The 21,099-nt window shown below is 37.3% G+C and overlaps 1 protein-coding gene across 1 annotated transcript; it reads left to right on the top strand.

Annotated features, from left to right (window-relative positions):
* Positions 1-696: 696 nt before the first annotated feature.
* LOC127807425 (protein NRT1/ PTR FAMILY 5.10-like) lies at positions 697-20,422 on the top strand. The gene is made up of 4 exons (XM_052345264.1): positions 697-1,396; positions 1,703-1,920; positions 18,582-19,123; positions 19,394-20,422. Exons 1-4 carry the CDS (start codon positions 1,243-1,245, stop codon positions 20,193-20,195), a joined length of 1,716 nt encoding a protein of 571 aa, XP_052201224.1. The 5' UTR covers positions 697-1,242; the 3' UTR covers positions 20,196-20,422.
* The last annotated feature ends 677 nt before the right edge of the window (positions 20,423-21,099 follow it).

Below are 21,099 nucleotides of genomic sequence, written 5' to 3'. Positions count from 1 at the left end.
TTTAAACACCATTTATCAAATGGGATCATAGGGAATGGTCATCAACATACAAACAATAAAAAAAAATAAGATTGGAGCTAAACAAATTTAAATTTATAAAATTGGAACAAGAATACCTAAACATTTAATCTAACTGATCCCAAACTAAGATAAAAATAAAGTGCCTTAACTCATAAAATTTGGTTTGAAAAGTTCCCTAAATAAGGGGATGTTGGTGCTATGTTGATAACTAACAATCATAATGAAATCATAGTTGGCAATGTTTTTTAGCCTTTTAATGTAGGGAGTTTGGTCGAAAGAGAGGAAAGTTTTGAAAGGAGATGTAAAAGATTGTTGTTTTATTTTAAAATAATAATAAAATAAAAAAAAGAAAAGAATTTTAGTTTTCAACAATTAAAATACAACAAATCGAAATTGAAAAGAAGAATGCAAATAGTGAAGAAACATTTAGATTGAGTAGTACATCAACTCAAGTAGGAACATTGGGATCGAAGACCACGTTCAAGACAAAATATCAATCTTGGCCCCAATTCACAAGACCTCAAGAAAGACAAAAAATAATAAATAAAATTAGGGGAAAAAATCTCATATAAAAAATAATTCAAATATTTTTAAAAATCAAACCATCAATTTTCAAATATGTTTTATTGTACCTGGGTTGCGTGAGAAAAAAAAACATAAAAATCAGAGCCGAGAAGATAGGTGAGCAGATGAGAGTAAATGAGTCAGCATGGAGGTTGAGGGATAGAGGGAGTGGTTGAGATAAGGCTTTAGGGAGAGAATCATGATAGAGAGAGATGTAAGAGTTTGTAGATTTGAGGGGGATTGAGAGAGACTGCTATTTGAACAGAAATCAATTTTATTGAGAAGTTGGGGTGGCTTTACAACTTCAATTGCAACCCTTACTCTGCAAAATCTTAGATCTATTAAACAGATTTGTCCAGTTTAGCTAGATTAGAATGAATAATAGGGCGAAGTAAATCAAGCATGCGAAACGTGTGGCAGAAAATTTTTGGGGATAAACAGTTGGTTGGCAGTTCAGTTGAGCTGTCGCATCACAGTATCTGCAGCAGGAAGACGATTAGCAGAAAAAAGAAGAAACCACGTGAAGAATGCTCAGAGTGATGATAGCATATAATAAGGGTCAATTAAACCCAAAATTGGAGGAGTAAATAAAGCAACTTGAAGTGGGTTTACGCACCCAGTCCAGCCCTCCTGCTTCTCAAAGCGTTGGCGTCCGAAATGGCCGTCTCAGTGATCGGAGAAGGAGTGTCGGAAGCCGAATCGGGTCCGCTGATCAAGAAAACCACAGCGGACGGCGGCGTTGTAGACTACAAAGGCCGCCCAGTCAACAAATCCAACACTGGCCGCTGGCGCTCGGCATTCTTCATCATAGGTATCACCTCCAACTGTGCATCATTTATTTCTTGCTTGCTCTCTTAATTTTTTTTTTTCTCATAATTCTTGTTATTTGACCTTTGAGGCATTTATGCAATAACGTATTGTTCATGTGGTAATTACATTATACCGATTGAGAAGTATGTGTAGATATATGTTTTTGATTGACTGGATTGAGGATTGGTGCACAATAAAGATATGTTAATTAGATGTAATGAAGCAGAGTAGAGAAGCTGTTGCTTTTGTTCTCATCTTTAAGTAGAGAAAGATAAAAGAATGAAACAGTGGGTGTGTAATATTGTAGGTGTGGAAGTGGCAGAGAGGTTTGCGTATTATGGGATAAGTACCAATCTCATCAGCTACTTAACGGGGCCTCTAGGACAATCCAAGTCAACTGCGGCCAAGAATGTTAACACATGGTCTGGTGTAGCTTCCCTTCTGCCTCTTTTGGGAGCATTTGTGGCTGATTCATTTCTTGGTCGATACCGCACTATTATCATGTCTTCTCTCCTCTATATCCTGGTTAGTTAACTTACCTTCATCCAATCTATAATGTAAATTGTAGTGTATGGACTAAATTTTTCAGTTTTTGTTTGGGTAAGAAGAATTTAATTGGAAATCCTTCACTATTGCAAGAAAAAGAAAATCTCACTTTTGTAAGGATGGTTATGAAAACAAGGTGATGCTAAACAAACATGTAATTGCTAAAAATGAAGGAGAAGAGGATAGTTAACAAGGAGAAAATTGTATTCTTTTCTATATCTCATTTAAATGTATATAGATTTATGTATGAAAAGATGGAAAAGTAATAAAAATGGAAAGCATATATGCACGCATATCTCCAAGATTAACAAGAAGGAATATCTTAGATTTAGGGGGATTACAAGAATATTCAGATATCCCCTCAAGCTCAAGTGGCTAAGAGATTAGATAACTCAAACTTGTGGACTAATTCATGGAACCATTTGGGTGGATAAAGCCTTAGTGAAAAGATTAATAGGTTAATCTTTGGAGGGTACAAGAATATGAAGGGTGTAATACCTGAGAATTTCATAAAATCATATATTTGAGGAAATAGGATATTCCTCAAAGGATTATGAAAGTCGTGAGGTAAAAGTGCAATTTTTGAACTAGGGTAAAAGTGCAGTTTTGAAAAAGTCTAGGACAAGAGTGCAATCTTTGAAAGGTTCGAGTCAAAGTATAATAACACAAAGGCTCAGGCCAAAGTGTAATAGTACAAAGCTATGGGACGAGGTATAATTTTTGAAAACCCGTAATTGGGTCATTAAAGAAACGAACTGGCGTAATGAGCTATTGGAAGTAATGATGAGGCACACAAATCAAGGTGCATAGGTGGCGAGACATGTGGCAAGAAACTATTGGCCACTTGGAAGTCATGATAAAGCCTTATTAATGACTCCAAGGTGGCAACACGCAATTGGCCGCCGAGAAAATTTATAAATAGACCCAAAACCCAACCCAAAGCCATTCCAAGTGGGTTTCAAGCCAAAATTGGGTGGGTTTGAGAGGATTTGAGGTGAGGGTTGTGTTCTTGAGAGAAGGGGGAATGTTCTGCAAAAAGAATGAGTGAAATCGATAGAAAAACGAGGTAGAATGGGCCTCGTCGGAAAAATTTGAAGTTTCGTCAGAATCTAGGCCAAAACTACCGAAAAACAGCAAGGTAAGTTCAGTTTAGGTTTATAAACAGGTAGAAGGGAGAGAGAGGAAGCCATAGGAAAAAATGGGGGTCGAATCGGAGCTAAAACAAGGGAGAAAAGGCATAAAAATTGAGAGGTTGTTACATTGTTGCCGGAGAAGATGGCGGTGCATGCAGTACACGCGCCAGGGAAGGCTGCACGTGCAAGCGCGTGGCTCACCTTCCCAAGGCGTGTGAGGATGAGTGAGGCCTCTTTTTCCCTTGCAATTTTCCATAAAAATAGCTTAAACTAATTAGAAAATGTTTATGTAAAAATATTTGGTGTTTGTTTTACAAAAACTTGTGTTTACTATAGAAAACCCAAACCCGACAACAGTAAACAATGCTTCTAAAGGTAAAACAACAAGGTGAGTGGTTCTTGCATGTGTCTTGCTTCATCTTGATCACTTTTGGTTTCATTTATGTGTGGTTTGTGGTTTGCATATCATGTTTCCCTTGTTCTTGCATATCTTTTCTATATTTGCACACATTTCGATACCTGTGGTTGTGGCAAGCTAGTGGGCCGTCATGTGTGATCAGTGAGCGATCACGTGCTCGTTGTGGTGGGGCTAAGGTGTTGGACATGGCGTGGGGATGATTGCAACATCCTGACATGGCTTCCACAAGGGGGAGATACCATACTTGCATTTTTTGCATTTGCATGCACAAAAGTCTTTTTCTGAATCACTCACTGAGATGTTTCATATCTCATATTGGAATATTCAAATGTGTCAGATACCTCGGAGACAAGCAAGAGAAAAGGCTAAGAGGTGGCCGAAGTTTAGTTTAACCTTATGTTATTCATGTGCTACAGATCTATGTAACCTTTGGGCTTTTCTGTCATTTTCATCAAATCTTAGATGGACATGGGTCATACTTGTAAGCGTTGTACCACCCTACTAGCAAGGGCTGCGATAACACTTGGGTCTGTCTTTATTCTTTGTGTCATAATCACTTTGTAAATATCTCGAATGATGCACTATAAACGTCGCAACTATTATGGGTTTATTTTGGGACTTGTATATCACAATTGTATAAACAGAGGTTATAGTAAGGCTTGGGTTATCTTTATGCTATTGAGGGTTGTGTGCTGTAATTATTATGTATTGTGGATGTTATATAAAGAAGTTGCCATGATAGGGGATTATTTGCTAGATTTTTGGGGATGTATGTTACAATTGTACTTGTACCAAGACTACATAGTGAAAATCCTTGTTATATAGCTTTTAGTTAGCTTTTAGGTTCAATCATTTTCTTCTCTTGGTAAGGATTTCCATAACACCCACGTGAGATATTTACTTATATTTAGCATCATTGTATATTTGATAAACGGGGCGTTATAAAGGGCACCACAAACAATGTGTAGATAAACAAAATGATAGTCATTCTTAATATGCTCATCACATTTATGAAAAAAAGCATTGCTTGTAATCTGAATGGCACTCCTATTATCCCAATGTATAATAGTGGTAGAAGACTGTGAAGCACCCCATTTCTTGGAGTAGCCACAGTAGCTAGAGCATAGTGTAAGCAATAGCATGACACTAAGCCTTTGTGCTAGAGCTAGAAGTAATGTTTACTTCTTCCATGCAAAGAAGTAAAAGAATCCCCAAAGAAGACCCAATTTAGTTTCAGCAAGGAAGCAGGGATGTGCTCTGTTTCAAAGTCAAATTTGGTTTACCAAAAGAGCACATCCCTGATAGGGATAAAGGTAGGAGACGAGATCCCATCAGGGTTGCTTATAATAGACACCCCTACTTCAAATATTTGGGGATACCTTTGGCAGCGGAGAAGTTAAGGGTTACCCACTATGCCCCATTCATCGATAAGCTGGCTGGTTATATTAATGTGTGGACTGGTGCCTCTCTTTCTTACGCTGGTAGAGTTGAACTTATCAGGGCTGTCCTTCATGGTGTTGATTGTTTTTGGTTATCAATTTTGCCTATTCCGGCTGCTGTATTTGACCGAATTACTAAACTATGCCGTTTATTTCTTTGGCGATCGAATCATCCCTTGGTCGCGTGGAAAGAGATCTGCCTTCCTAAGAGTGAAGGAGGCCTGGGGTTTAAAGACCTTAAGAGCTGGAACACAGCCCTCTTGGCCAAAACCCTTTGGAACATTCATTGCAAAAAGGACTCGCTCTGGATTAAATGGGTCAGCCATCAGTATTTTGGGTTTGCTTCAATTTGGACAGGGCATTGAAGAAAGAGGATTCCCCTCTTATCAAGAAATTAAGCGCTATTAGGGACAGTTTAATCCTCTCGGAGGGGTCCCGTGTGGCTGCTATACAGAGACTATCCAGCTGGGTCAGTGGCAGCCATTTCAGTATTAAAGCTGCGTATGATTTCTTCCGCCCAAAGGGGATTAAAATTTGCTGGGCTAAGGACATCTGGTGTAAAGCAGTAACTCCGAAGCATGCTTTCATCACGTGGCTGGGGGCGAAATCCAGACTGTTAACAAGGGACAAACTATTGTTCTTAAACATTAACTTTGAATGTGGCCTATGTGGCACTGTGGATGAATCTGTTAACCACCTATTTTTCCAGTGCACTTTCAGTGCAACAGTTTGGAAGCACATCAGACATTGGCTTGGTATTTCTCATGCCATGTCAACTGTTTTGAGTGGCCTGAAATGGATCAAAAAAGAAGCGAGGGGCACATTTTGGCGTAATAAGATTAAGCGGACAGCTTTGGCCATCACCATTTATTATTTATGGGCAGCTAGAAATCATGGGATTTTTGAAGGATGTAAGCCATTGGTTTGTAATGTTATCAATAGGATTAAAACACATGTATACAGGGTTTTATTTACTTTGTATCCTCATGTTGTAATCCAACTTGACTTGTGTGTTATGGGTTCGTAATTGGGCCTCTTTTATCTTGCCTGGATATGCTCAATGTATACTGTTCAGTTCTTTTTGATCAATATATTTACTCATTTACTGATAAAAAAAAAAAAAGGTATGGGTGACCAATTTTCTAGGGTTGTGAGGATTGAAAGGGTTTTCAAAACTACATTATTATCATTGATTTAGTGAACTTAATACTATTATTATTGGAGCATGATCATAGGTTTATTGAAACTAAACCATGTTATATTTTTGTTTTGTTAAAGATTGTAATATAGAAATTTGGAGGAAGGCACATGAAAAAAGGAGCTGTGGCAGGACAGAGTTATGTTCTGGACATAATTGCATGCCAAAAACTTCATGTGACCACAAATCACCGAAGGCCTTCGGACCTGAAAAAGAAGACCTAGTAGTGTGGATTAAAGCCTGGAACAGTCCACTGCTGCTATCATTTTTGAAGATGCCGACCAAGGCCATCACAAAGGCCACTAACAAGTGTAGAAGATCTCTGTTGTTATTGTCATTGAAGAACAAGTTGCTGCCGTCATTTGCCACTTGAAGAAGAGTCCCATGTACAGCAGCCCACTTAGCGTCAACCCCCATCCGTCACTGGAGAAGAGAGCCATATTGTGACTGGGTTGAGAAGAAATGGAGAAAAGGAGCAGCCACAACAACACTGATTATTAGTAATGGATTCAAGTACATCTATGCATATTTGCAAATATCAAGGTATGTTTGATACTTTGTAGACTGATGGAGCTCATGGTTATATCATTTTAGGACATAAATTAAAGCAGAAGATTAAAGGTGTTGGAGATGTCCGCATAAGACTTCACATGGAGCTGTTAGAAAAGTTTCCAAAGTGGGTATGTTTAATGCTGGTGCTGACATTATTTTGCTAGGTGAGCTAGCGTCGTCTCATGGATAGAAATATGTTGGTGTTGGGAAGTGGTACGGAGTATAGAAAGGGAATAGCTTGGTTATGCAAGCAAAGAACATCTGCATGTATAGTCATTTCTTGTGAAAATTGGGAGCAGTGATTCAAGGAAGACTTGGAAGATTGTGAGGAGAGTCTGGCCCTATGAGCATTAGAATAAAGTAGAAAGCTCAAGAGAGGAGTGAACTAAAAAGTGAATCCTATAAAATAGAGTGCCTTTCACACAATGAAGAATACAGATTGGCAGCAAAATAAGATGAAAGGAAGTGAACATGAGTGTATCAGTTGTGTAACAATAAGATAAATGAAACTCCTCACTAGCTACTGGCATAAAGTACAATCATCAGGGGGCTTCCCACCTGTTAAGAGTAAATTTAACACTAGTTTCAGTAGGTGGAGAAGTAACTTTATTATCAGATAAGCTAGTGTAGGAATGAAGATCTGTAACATATTAGGCTTGAAAAAGTTGGCAATATCATCTGAAGAGACTTCCACGCTATTCAAAAGGACCCAAATCCTTTGTCTCAAACTATTGATGAGGTAAATGTTGCAACTCTGCAAATACCCTAAGAATCTCTCTCAATAATAATCATGTCATAGACATAAAGCAAAAGAAAGATTTGACCACATGATGTACTTTGAACAAAAATAGTATATAAGGGTAAGACTGAAACCCAAAACTATGAACAATGGTGCTAAATTTTGCAAACCAAGCTCTTAGGGCTTTTTTAAGACCATAAAATGCCTAGGGAAGATGGCATAACTTGGGAGGAGATGAAAGTATCTAGGAGAGGCATTGTATAAACTTCTTTCTCAAGATTGTCATTGAGAGAAGCATTTTTCATATCTGTTTGAAGTAACTTTCATTGTTTGATGGCTACAACAACCAAATGGCTCCACCTAGAGGTAATGTGAGCTAGTGGAGCAAACATTTCCTCATACTCAATGGCATACTCTTATGCCAAACATTTGGTGACAAGTCATGCTTTATATCATCCCATTTGAGTGGGTCTTAATCTTATACGCTCATTTTTAACCAATAAAAGGACTTGCTAGGAGGTAGATCAACGTTGTGCCAAGTATGAGTCTTGTCCAAAGCTTGCAAGTAAGCCTGGTCTAGTTAGCTTGCAGCCCTGCAAAACATTTTTTATTTCTAATTTGTTCCATCCAAGATTGTGGCAATAGGTTTGGAAATTTCAAGTTTCTCCATAAGAAATGTCTGGTAGAACTGATCGGATTTGATTGAATATAAAAAGCACTCCTAGAAACAGTGGAGATAAAACAAGAAGAAAAGAGTCTTAAGATTTTGTTTGGGGTCCAAAGTGCAGAAGAATAAAAATTTGAGAGCAAGACAGTTGTGAAGAAAAACTGAGACAAACATCATTCTCAGTTGTAGTGCAAACCTCATGCAGGAATCCCAGATTCATATTTGAAGGAAGAGAGCCCAGATCTCAAGCCAGCCCAGAGCGGATGTCAACCAAAGAAAGAAGAACCTGATCGTGAAGCCACAGAGGCTAAGAGGATTCACTATTAAGGTTGTCAGTGATGTTGAGAAGCAATGAACAGATTCAAAAGATTATTAGATAACTTCTGAAGATGCTATTATGCAAGCCAGACCAAAATAAAGTCTCTGATATGCTTTTAGCCATGAGCTAGATTAGAGATGGGCATGAGCCGGATCTTGGTATGTTCAGAAAATCAGTCTGAAGATAAATTGAAGTCTGGACCAAGACAACTGGAAGTGCTTGAGATTTGGAAACCAGTGTCAGTGGGATGAGAACTGGTGTCCAACAGAGAACAAGAAAGAACCAAGCTGGTTGAGAAGGAACCCTTAATCAAACGGCAAAGATGAAGCAAATTGGATCTGTGGAGAAGAACTTCTCAATTGGTGGAGAAGGAGCCGAGCTGGCAACGATGGTAGTGAAGGTCCCAGTTCTGAGACAAAATTGGGTTCAAATCAGATGGTTGAATGGATCTGAACTTGGAAATCCAAACAACCCAAGTCCTAGATGGGTTACACTTCTGGAACAAGTCTGAAAGAGGTTTCTTTTGGAGTGAGTGGTGCAATCCTAACAATTCAAATACAAAACAAAGGCATGAATGGTGTTCAAATCCCACTCGATCTTGGTGATTCAACTGCAAGTCTTGATTTGAATGATCCAATGCTACTTTGTTTCAGGACCAGATGCTGAGTGGGGTTGCATCAGTCATAGAAGATTGTGGCAGTTATTGTGAAATGGGAACCCTTGGAAGAAATCGTATGGTCCAAATTTCACATGCAGTGATGAGATGATGACCTTTGGATCAGGGAAATATTTAGACAGTTCAAATGAATAGGCTCTAATACCATATGGAAAAAGGGGGGAGGGAGGGAGAGGCCAGGAGAGGAGAAAATTTTCTGTTCTTTTCTATATCTCATTTGAATGTATGCAGGGTCTTTATATAAATATTATGTATGACAGGATAGGAAGTAATAAAGATGGAAAGCATACATGTAGGGATATATCTCCAGAGTTAGCAAGGAGATTTACAAATGGGTGGAGAGCAGAGATTGGAAAGAGGGAAGGTTGAGGAAGAAACAGAAAGGGAAAGAAATCAGGGAGAAGAAAAATCAATTTTTTTCAAACTTGACCATATCTGTTGTTAATCACCAATAACTACTTACAGTCCATAATCTTATCAAAAAAGCTATAAAATTCATATTACATAACTCAAATATAAAATCCAAGATTCTAATATCAGAAATTAAAATTTAATAATTCAAAATTTCTTATCAGAAGTCCTTCACTTCAAATCTTGCGTAGGCACCTCTATACCTTATGAATATGGCTGAGGCCCTTTGGCATCACCCTCCAAGCCTATTTGATTTTAATTTAGTTCTTTAATTCCTGAGAGCTAATTTTTTTGGTTCGTGTGAATCTAGAGTGTAGGTTGGTGAAAGAATATTGCACTCATTTTCAAGGTTTTACATTGTGAATCTTTGTTTGATCATGTCCCATGTCTCAAAGTCACAGAAGGTGGTAATTTTATCATGCATAACTAAATTTGTATGGTACCTCATTTTTGGTGATGCCGCTTGCAACCCCCTTGCTGAAATTGTGAAGAAAGGAACAAAGAGGTGGTTAAGATATTAATGAGGAACGCCATGTTGAAGTTGTGGATACAACAATAACTATATGTGAATAGTAGCTTTCCTAAAAGAATGGAAATTCGGGCCTAGTAACTAATTTCTGTCTTGATGAGTTTAACTGCTTGAGGTTCTCTGTTTGTTGGGTAAGTTGGATAAATGTGGACATAGAGCATGCTGGTTTTTGGAAGGAGACATGCTTGACAAAAATGAAGTTAAGATTGTACTCCTACATCTGAAGACCACGGTTCAGGAAGGTATAGGATAATTAAGTTTATAGATGAGATAAGAGTAGCTTTTGGAATGAGTTGAGATAATTGCTTTTGACATTTGAAATGGATGCAGAAAAGGATATGATATAATACGGAAATGCTAGAAACGTAAGTTTCAAGAAAACAAAAATGAGAGTACATGATGACAGTAGGGTACATCATTCTTGAAAGTTGTGTGTGAAGCATCAAGAAATGGTGCCGTCTTGATTGGAGGGAAAAGTTGGCAACCTCAGCTGCCATCTTGGACGACTAATGAAGGGCCACTTGGCAACCATCGACGGTGCACTCTCTGCCCGATGCCTTTATCTGTCCTTTCGCCTTTCTGTTAATCGTGTTATACGATTTCTCTTTGGCCGTTGATGCTACCTTTATCAGATCTAATCTTGGCCGCCCAATTCTCATATAAATTCAACAATGCCTCGGGATGGTAAATCAAACGAAAGAAATTGCAGAAAGAAAGGGGGAAGAAGGAATATCGATCGGTATAGGGTTTTGTTTGGGTGAGCTTTGTTTTTCATTTGTATAGCTTCTGTTCTCGTTGTAGTCTCTAGTTCTTAGGTTTACTTCTAATCTATATTTGATGATTGTGAGACTATTTTGTTAGAAGAACCATTGATGTACAGTTTGCATGTTCGGATCTTTGTAACCCTACTCGAAATAGTGTAGTAAGCTCTTTCTTCCTGAGCTCAACGTGGACGTAGTCCATTTGGGTGAACCACGGTAAATTTGTTGTGTCCTATTTCTGTATTTCTTTTTTGGTCTGGTTTGCTTGCGTTTTTGATTGCGTAAGTGTGTTTAATATTTTCTGTTCCACCAGAGCATTTGGATACTGAGATAGTCTTTATATTGGTTTGTTTGAGTCTTCTGCTCGGCTCAACAGTGGTATCAGAGCACGGTTATATAAATCCTGTTTTAGGGTTTGAGTTAGAATCCGGGTTGTTCAATTTCTGGGTTTCGGGTTTTGTTCTTTGCTCTGTAAATCAAACCGAGACTCTAGGGTTTTTGTGATTCTCGGTCAGTGGGTGTGTGCTGAGAGAGTCTTAAATCTAGAGGTCTAGGTTACCTTCGTGCAAAGCGAAGATGGCGTCCACCCGATTTGAAATCGGAATATTTGACCAAAAATGAGACTTCGGTAGTTGGAAGAAGAAGATGAGAGTCTTACTCTCTCATCACAAAAACTCTAGGGTTTTTTGTGATTCTCGATCAGTGGGTGTGTGCTGAGAGAGTCTTAAATCTAGAGGTCTAAGTTACCTTTGTGCAAAGCGAAGATGGCGTTCACCCGATTTGAAATCGGAATATTTGACCGAAAATGAGACTTCGGTAGTTGGAAAAAGAAGATGAGAGTCTTACTCTCTCATCACAAAGTGTTGATAGCACTGGAACTAGATGATCGGAAATGGTCTATAGACCAGATTGCTTGGACTGAAGAAATATGAGAGGAGGCTTTCAACCTCATATTTCTTCATCTTGGTGACAGTGTCATATGAAAGGTAGATGGTATGTCTAACCCTATTGATCTCTGGAACAAGCTTGGTTCTCTATTTTCTATTATGACTGCTTCTAATCTTATATATTTAAAAGGCATGTTGTTTAACTTTAAAATGGACACCTCTAAATCAATTGATGAAAATGTAGATGAATTTACTAGATTAGCTCTATTGTTAAGAGGTACTGACCAAGCATTGGGAGACACTAGTGAGGCAATGATTTTATTGAATTCTCTGCCTGATGAATATGATGTTGTTAGACATGCATTATGTTATACTAGTATAGTTCTTAGTTTAGATCTTGTAATCTCAGGTATTAAAGTAAGAGAACTTGAATTAAATACACCAAAGAAATAAGGTAATAATCTGTTTGTGAAAGCTAAAAGTGATAAAAAGAATCACATAGGGAATAGTGATCAACCTAGTGGAACAGGGTTTAAAGGAAAGAAAAAGGATAAGAAAGGAAAACATAAACAAACAAAATGGAAGTGCTACCACTGTGGGAAAGAGGAACACATAAAAAAATATTGTTATGACTTTATTAGGAAACAGAAATAGGGGGGTAACACAAATGTAAATGCAAGTAGTTCAAACTGTCTAGCTGAAGTTCTTACTGTCTCTAGCTCATCTGTTAAAAATGAATGGGTAATGGATTCCGGTTGTTCTTTTCATATGTGCCCTAATAAAGAATGGTTTCAAAACTTTAATCAAAAGGAAACTGGTACAATTTATATAGGTAATAATCAATCATGTAGTATACAAGGAATTGGTAATATATCTTTAAAATTGCATGATAACAAAGTGAGAATTCTAACTGATGTAAGGTATGTACCGAGTTTAAAGAGAAACTTAATATCTCTTGGCACTCTCGATGAGTTAGGTTTTTCATATAAAGTAGAGAATGGTTTCATGCATGTTCTTAAAGGTGAAAATCTAATCTTGTCTGGCACCAAGAAACATGGTTTGTATATTTTAAATGACTGCTATCATCCTTCTGTTAATATACATTCTGCTTGCATTATAAAATCTGATGAGACAGAATTATGGCACTTGAGACTTGGTCACATGAGCTTGAAAGGTCTGCAGGCACTGAAAAACCAAGGCTACCTTGGACTAGTGTTTGCCAGATCCTTGGATTTTTGTGAGCCATGTATTCTGGGCAAGCAACACAGGCTGAGTTTCCATCAAGGGACTCACCTAGCGAAGGTTTGCCTAGAATACCTGCATGCTGATTTGTGGGGACCATCCCAGGTTCCCTCCCATGCTGGTAACAGGTATTTCCTTTCCATTGTAGATGATTACACTAGAAAAGTTTGGGTATTCTTGCTAAAAACCAAGGATCAAACATTAAAAAAAATTAAAACATGGAAGATTTTGGTAGAAAACCAAACTGATAAAAAGATTAAAGTGTTAAGGACAAATAATGGATTGGAATTCTGTAATAGAGAATTTGATGCATATTGTAATTCACAAGGCATACTTAGGCATAGGATTGTTAGAAATACACCCTGACAAAATGGGGTGGCTGAAAGAATGAATAGGACCCTACTTGAAAAAGTTAGGTGCCTTCTATTTACCTCAGGTATGCCTAAATCTTTTTGGGATAAGGCTCTTTCAACTGCATCTCATTTAATCAATAGAAGACCTTCAACAGTGCTAAACTTTAAATGCCCTGAAGAAATTTGGACTGGTAAGAAAGTAAATTTTGAATACTTAAGAGTTTTTGGTTGTGAGGCATATGCTCATCAATTTGAAGGAAAGTTAAAACCCAGATCCAAAAAGTGTGTGTTTGTAGGCTACCAAGAAGGTACTAAGGGATATAGACTATGGGATAGGCATTCAGGTGGAGTTAGGATAATCATTAGTAGAGAAATCATATTCAATGAAACTAAATTCCCTTGTAAGCTAACAAACAAAGAAGAATCTAATGATAAGGAAAAACTAGATGATCATACTATTCTAGAGGATACTCAAATTCAGGTGGAGCAACTAGTTGTAGGAACTAACATGACTAATGCTCCAATCATACCTGAACCAGATTTGGGGGATGTTTCATCCCCTACTGATCATACCTCTGATCACATTTCTAATCAAGAGGAACAAACAGATGACTCGGAGATTGAGGAGGAACAAACTAGTGTTCCCCAACAGGATCTAAGTAACTATCAACTAGCCAGGGATAGGAGCAGGAGGGCGGTGAGACCTGATGTTCTACCATTGTGTTTAGTTTTGATGATGAAAAAGAATACCTTATTTTATCCTTAAGTCATGAGTCAAGTCTATGGTTTTCAACAAAAATTAATTTCAACTGCTTTGTTAAAATGAAAACCAAAAAAATTTATGATTTTCTATATTAGTTGGAGATTTGCAAAGTCAAGTATTTAGTCTTAAAAGAATCTCTTAAAATGTTTTTCAAATTAGCTTTGAAGTTGTTGGTCAACATAGAGTTAAAATTGTTCTAAGGCAAAAGACCAACTTGAACATAAATGTGTTTGATGAAAATCCAATCTTAAGTATGAAAAATCATTTATGTTAATCTCATACTTCAAAATAAGCTTTCATATTTTGAAACGTGCATAAAAGGTTTTGGCTTGAAACTTAATAGTATGAAAAATCCTTTAGTTCATGCATCATGTCTTGAAACTCGTTTTGATAATATTTCAATATTTTTTCTAAGTCTGGAAGACTAGCACCTTATAAGGAGACATATATGAAAATGTTTCCTTTTTAGAAAACTAACTCCCGGTAATTCAATAGCTAACATTATTGGTAATAAAATGATTTTTAACGAATTTTTCAAGAAATAGAAAGTGTATATCTTGGAGGTGGTAAAATCGCAAAATCCTAAGTTCCTACTAAAATCCAAATTCTACTTTTTTATTCTTATGGATTTTGATTTTTTTGATATGTTTATTGAATCCAAATGGGGGGTACTTTCTTATTTACATTTATGTATTAAAGTAAATGGAAGATAAAATATAAATTAAATAAAATGAGGACATTTACTTAAACTAAAGAAATGTAAATATGTTGTAATGTTGTCAAGCTTCATTCTGTTGAAAATCTTCTTCATCTATCGATTGTGTGATTCAATCTGTCGACTATGCCCATAAATAGTCGACTATGTGCTTAAGGATAGTCGACTCTGCCTATTGTTCTGTCGACTATTGTGAAAGGATAGTCGACTATGTTATTTATTCTGTCAACTATGTTTGTACATGATATTCAAAATTTTCTTTGCTATTTATTCTGTCAACTATGTTTGTACATGATATTCAAAATTTTCTTTGTAATTTTTGATTTGTCGACTATGTAAAAGGATCTATTGATTATGAGAAGTTTTGGTTGAGCAATAGTCGACTATGCTTTTCTGTCTGTCGACTATGGCTAGTTTTATTTGATAAAATAGTCGACTAATCTATTTTCTCTGTCGACTATGTGTTTCACAGAAACTTACAACGGCTAGTTTCTCATTCTCCAACGGTCACAAACGGCTTCATTTTTCTTCAATCTTGTGGGAAGCTTATAAATACAAGTCATGGATGATCAAGAGAAGGCTAATGGACGGGAATGAAATAATTTGAGCTTACTGTTACTCTCGTTTGTATTTACAGTGATTGGGCTTCAATTTTTTCTCTCTTCAACGCTTTGATTTTAACTTGTATTAATTCATTCAAGCCTTGTTTTCTTTGTGAGAGAACTTGTAACTAAGAGTGCCAACTCTTAGCATCTCGTTTACATTTGTATCACTTTTATTTTCCTAGCTTTGTGCTAGAGGACTTGCTCATTAAAGCAAGGGACTGTAATTCCTAGCTAGGTGCTAGAGGGCTTGCTTGTATAAGCAAGATGTTGTAATTCCTAGTCTTGGACTAGAGGACCTACTTGGTTTAAGTAGGGGGTTTTAGTGGATTGTTTGCAAAATCCTTAGTGAGGAGATAAGGTAGTGGATTAGGCTTGGGTTAAGCCGAACCACTATAAATCCTTGTGTTTCTTGTGCTTGTGCTTCCTGATTTATTTATCTTTCCAAGCATTTCATTTTTCCTCACTTGGTTCACATATTTTTCTTTGTAAACTTACATCTGTCATTTTATATGCTTCACGTTTTTAAGTCCTAAAACCTCAATTTGTATCAAAAGGTTTTTCAAGTTTAAATAAAATTTTAAAATAACCAATTCACCCTCCCTCTTGGTGTGCTCCATAGCACCTCCCATTCTAACAAGACCACCCTCTAGATATGCTTATTTGGACTTAGTGTTCTGTGCTTTGGTTGTTGGTTATGAATTGAGGGATAGTGAGCCTTCTACCTTTGAAGAGGCTATCAACTCCCAAGACAGTGTTTGATGGCAACAAACCATGGATGAATAAATAGCATCCCTTGCTGCAAATGGAACCTAGGAACTTGTTCCTAGACCAAAAGACCAAAAGTTAATTCAATGTAAGTGGCTGTACAAATTAAAGGAAGGTATGTCATCCTCTGAACCTATTAAATACAAAGCAAGGTTAGTTACTAAGGGTTTTACCCGAAGAGAGAGAATAGATTATAATGAGATATTTTCTCCAGTTGTCAAGTTTAAAACTATCTATTTAATGCTTGTTGTTATTGTTCATTTTGACTTAGAACTTGAACAATTAGATGTTAAAACTGTTTTCCTGCATGGTGACTTAGAAAAACAAATATATATAATTTAGCCTATTGGATATACTGACTCAATTAAACCTCAGCATGTTTGTTTATTAAAGAAATCATTGTATGGCCTAAAACAGTAACCTAGACAATGGTATAAGAAATTTGACCATTATGTTTCAGAAATTGGTTTTGTTAAGCGTCAGTATGATAATTGCTTCTATTTTACCCTTTCAGGTATTCCTATTTATTTGCTGTTATATGTAGATGATATTTTGTTAATTAGCAAATTCAAGTCCAAAATTAGTGAATTAAAATCTATGTTAAACATGAAATTTGACATGAAGGACTTAGGGCATATTAAGAAAATTCTAGGAATGAAAATAGAAAGAAATAGAAGCAATTTTAGTTTAAAAATACAACATGATTACTTGTCAAAAGCTGTGCAAAGATTTGGTATGAATAATTGTAAATCTGTTACGGTCCCTTTAGCTGGTCATTTTCTGCTTTCTAAAGCGCAATGTCCCACTTCAAATTCTGAAATCATTAAGATGAAAAATGTACCCTATGCAAATGCAATCGGTACCATTATGTATTCTATGATTAGTACCAGGCCTGACCTTGCTCATTCAATTTTCTTATTAAGTAGATACGTGTCAAACCCTGAGAAATCTCATTGGGATGCCTTGAAATACTTGTTTAGATATATTAATGGTTCAGTCAACATTGGCTTGTGTTATAAAAGAAGATATGATAATCTTGATCTTGTGGGATATGTAGATTCAGATTTTGCAAGTGATAAAGACTCCAGGAAATCCATTACAACTTACTTCTTTACATTGGGAGGTAACTGCATCAGTTGGAAGTTACAATTGCAGCCTCTGGTTGCATTGTCTTCCACTGAGGCAAAGTACATGGCAATCACTGATGCCTTTAAAGAATCCATATGGCTTCAAGGCCTCCTGAGGGAAATTAATTTGCTTCAAAGCAAAGTGGTGGTATTCTCTGATAGTCAAAGTGCGATCCACCTCTGCAAAAATCCAATATATCATGAGAGGACTAAGCACGTTGAGGTAAAGTATCACGTTGTCCGAGAACTGGTAACAAATGGAACTGAGACTATTAAAAAGATTTCAACCGAGGATAATCCAATTGATATGGGGACCAAGGCTCTAACTGCAGCCAAGTTCAAGCACTGCTTGGGCTTACTGCACATTGAAGTTGGTTGATCCTTCAACTGACAAGAGCTATGATGGTAAGAAATTGAAGCATGCTGCTCTATTCTCTGAGTATTAGGTCCATCCTCCTCTTGATACTTCAAGGTGGAGATTGTTGTGTGTGAAGCATCAAGAAACGGTGTCATCTTGATTGGAGGGCAAAGTTGGCAACCTCAGCTGCCATCTTGGACAGTTGATGGAGGGCCACTTGGCAACCATCGACGGTGCACTCTCTGCCCGATGCCTTTATCTGTCCTTTCGCCTTTCTGTTAATCGTGTTATACGATTTCTCTTTGGTCGTCAATGCTGCCTTTATCAAATCTAATCTTGGCCGCTCAATTCTCATATAAATTCAACAGTGCCTTGGGATGGTAAATCAGACGAAAGAAATCGTAGAAAGAAAGGGGGAAGAAGGAATATCGATCGGTATAGGGTTTCGTTTGGGTGAGCTTTGTTTTTCATTCGTATAGCTTATGTTCTCGTTGTAATCTCTAGTTCTTAGGTTTGCTTCTAATCTATATTTGATTATTGTGAGGATATTTTGTTAGAAGAACCATTGATGTACAGTTTGCATGTTCGGATCTTTGTAACCCTACTTGAAATAGTGTAGTGAGCTCTTTCTTCCTGAGCTCAACGTGGACGTAGCCCATTTGGGTGAACCACGGTAAATTTGTTGTGTCCTCTTTCGATTTCTATATTTCTTTTTTGGTTTGGTTTGCTTGCGTTTTTGATTGCGTAAGTGTGTTTAATATTTTCTGTTCCACTGAAGCATTTGGATTCTGAGATAGTCTTTATATTGGTTTGTTTGAGTCTTCCACTCGGCTCAACAAAAGTGTATCCCATCATGTTGTTTAAATCTTTACCTAAATTTTTGTGTTATAAAGCATTATTAACTTTAGAATGATTTTAGTGAACATACTTACGTCATGGTTATATGATGGGTATATTTTAATCTGAATCGGATTCAACCACAGGGACTTGGCTTGTTGACTCTTTTGGCTGTGCTTCCATCTTTCACCCCTTCCAACTGCCAAAATGGTGGAGCAGTCATGCCATGTTCTCCTCTAGCTGAAGTTGTACTCTTCTTCTCGCTTTATCTAATTGCTGTTGCCCAAGGAGGTCACAAGCCCTGTGTTCAAGCTTTTGGAGCTGATCAGTTTGATGGAAAAGATCCAGAAGAGTGCAAAGCCAAGAGCTCGTTCTTCAATTGGTGGTATCTTTGTTTATGTGCAGGTGCGACTATATCAGTTGTGATCTCTAGCTACATCGACGACAACATTAGCTGGGGTCTTGGGTTTGGAATCCCATGCATTTCAATGTCAGTTTCATTGGCCATATACTTACTGGGGTCTAGAACTTACAGGTACACCAACAAATGCAACAAGAAGAACCCATTTTCCAGAATTGGTAAGGTGTTTGCTAAAGCAGCTGGGAATTGGCAGACTAGTACCTCAGAGACACCTACTGATATTGAAGGTGAAGGAATACTGGCTTGCCAAGATCCTCAACAATTCAAGTAAGAGAAGAACATTCAGCCTATGAAGAGATTTGGAGAATTATAATGTCCTTTATCCGTATGATTTTGATAGAATTATGTGAAAATTATTATTGTTCTCCATTTCAAGAGAATCTACTGATTTTGTTTACTCTAGGGGACCATGTGGCATTTAATTGAATCAGCTCTTAGTGTGTTTCTTCTGATCTTTAAATTGCTTGCAAGCATTTGCTTTGTGTGCACTCGAGTAAATCAAAGTTTCACTATATGCAGCATTTTTGGGTTGTGCAGGTTTCTTTACAAAGCCTTGATTGTACCGGTTGGTTCAAGGGAAGGAGAGGAAGGTTGTACGATCAATGATGTAGAGGAGGCAAAGGCAGTTCTGGGGCTTGTTCCAGTATGGTCTACGTGCTTGGTATACGCTATTGTATTTGCACAGACTTCCACTTTCTTTACGGAGCAGGGAATTACCATGGACAGATCAATTTGGTCAGGCTTCTCCATACCAGCTGCATCGCTTCAGTTGTTCATTGGCATTTCCATTATATCTGTCATCCCCTTCTACGACCGTGTTTTTGTTCCTCTTGCAAGAGCTGTTACAGGGAAGCCCTCAGGCATCACAATGCTTCAAAGAATCGGGGTAGGAATGATCTTTTCTATGGTTTCTATGGTAGTAGCTGCTCTGGTTGAGACGAAAAGGCTTGAAACTGCTCTGGAATTCGGGCTGGTTGATCTACCACAGGCAACTGTTCCGATGAGCATCTGGTGGTTGGTTCCTCAGTATTTACTGCTGGGAATTGCTGACGCTTTCACCATAGTTGGCATGCAGGAGTTCTTCTATGATCAGGTGCCAAATGAATTGAGGAGTGTGGGTCTTGGTCTCTACCTTAGTGTGATGGGAATAGGGAGCTTTCTGAGCAGCTTTATCATCTCCATCATCGACAAAATCACGGCTGTAGATGGCCGGGATGGCTGGTTCTCCGACAACTTGAATCGGGCACATCTTGATTACTACTATTGGCTACTTGCTGCACTTAGCGCCCTGGGATTGCTACTCTATTTGCATTCTGCAAATTCCTATATTTACAGATGATGATGATGATGATGGTGATGATGAAACCTTGAATTCTCAGTGTAAATGCCCCTCGCCCGCTATATTTTGTTGCCTTTCTTCTGCTCAATATACATTGTGTTTGGTGTGAGTCCGAAATATATATGTACGTTTATATTATAGGCTGAATGGGACTATTGCTCGATCGTTATCCTTGTTCCAAACTATTTGGAATGCATATATATATGAGAAGCCATCCATTTTGTTAGAACCTAGTCTGGGCATCAGCCATCTTTTATTATTATGGATGTAAGTCCATGTCTTTCATCATATATACACAAAGACACGTGGGAAATATATATATATTTTTCAACTTGTACTTAAAAATGAATTTTAAATGATATAAAAACTACTTAAAATATAAATCTATACAAGAATTTCTTGCTGTCACATCTATTTTAAAATCTAGAAAACAAAATATTATGATCAAATTAAGGGCGATTAAGTTAATTTGGTAGTGGAGTTAATAAGACAGAATTTTTGTTTCTTCTGATTGGAACATATAAAAAAATTATATATCTGATGTATAAACATGATATAAATGTCGTGTGTAAAGCAGAAAGATTTGGATTTTCAATAAGTACATTGAAGTGATATATAACTCGCATATAGCTAGCTTATGAGTATGTATACAGATAATATGGCATGTCGTGCATCCATTGTTAGCTTATATATATATTTATATATAGAAAGTTGGTGTGACAGTACTTTTTTTTATGATATTCAATATCAAAACTAATATAAAATTTTTGTTTGATTATTCCCAACAAGAAGAGTCGGAGAGAGAGAGAGAGAGAGAGATGCTGCTTCTTATGAGTTGGCTCTTGCTGGCGCTAGCATGTTCTTTTGTACTGCAGACCTCATAACAAAGAAAGAGGCCTCTCAA

This window comes from Diospyros lotus, chromosome 8 (genome assembly GCF_014633365.1).
Source record: "Diospyros lotus cultivar Yz01 chromosome 8, ASM1463336v1, whole genome shotgun sequence".
NCBI classification, from domain to species: Eukaryota; Viridiplantae; Streptophyta; class Magnoliopsida; order Ericales; family Ebenaceae; genus Diospyros; species Diospyros lotus.
Note: the sequence above shows the minus strand (reverse complement) of the source record. Positions and strands in the feature narration are given on the sequence as shown.

Coding starts and splice junctions, on each gene's coding strand:
- LOC127807425 (XM_052345264.1), top strand. CDS start 1,243: ATGGCCGTCTCAGTGATCGGAGAAGGAGTGTCGGAAGCCGAATCGGGT. Junction 1,921..18,581: donor CTTCTCTCCTCTATATCCTG/GTTAGTTAACTT, acceptor ATTCAACCACAG/GGACTTGGCTTGTTGACTCT. Junction 19,124..19,393: donor CAAGATCCTCAACAATTCAA/GTAAGAGAAGAA, acceptor TGGGTTGTGCAG/GTTTCTTTACAAAGCCTTGA.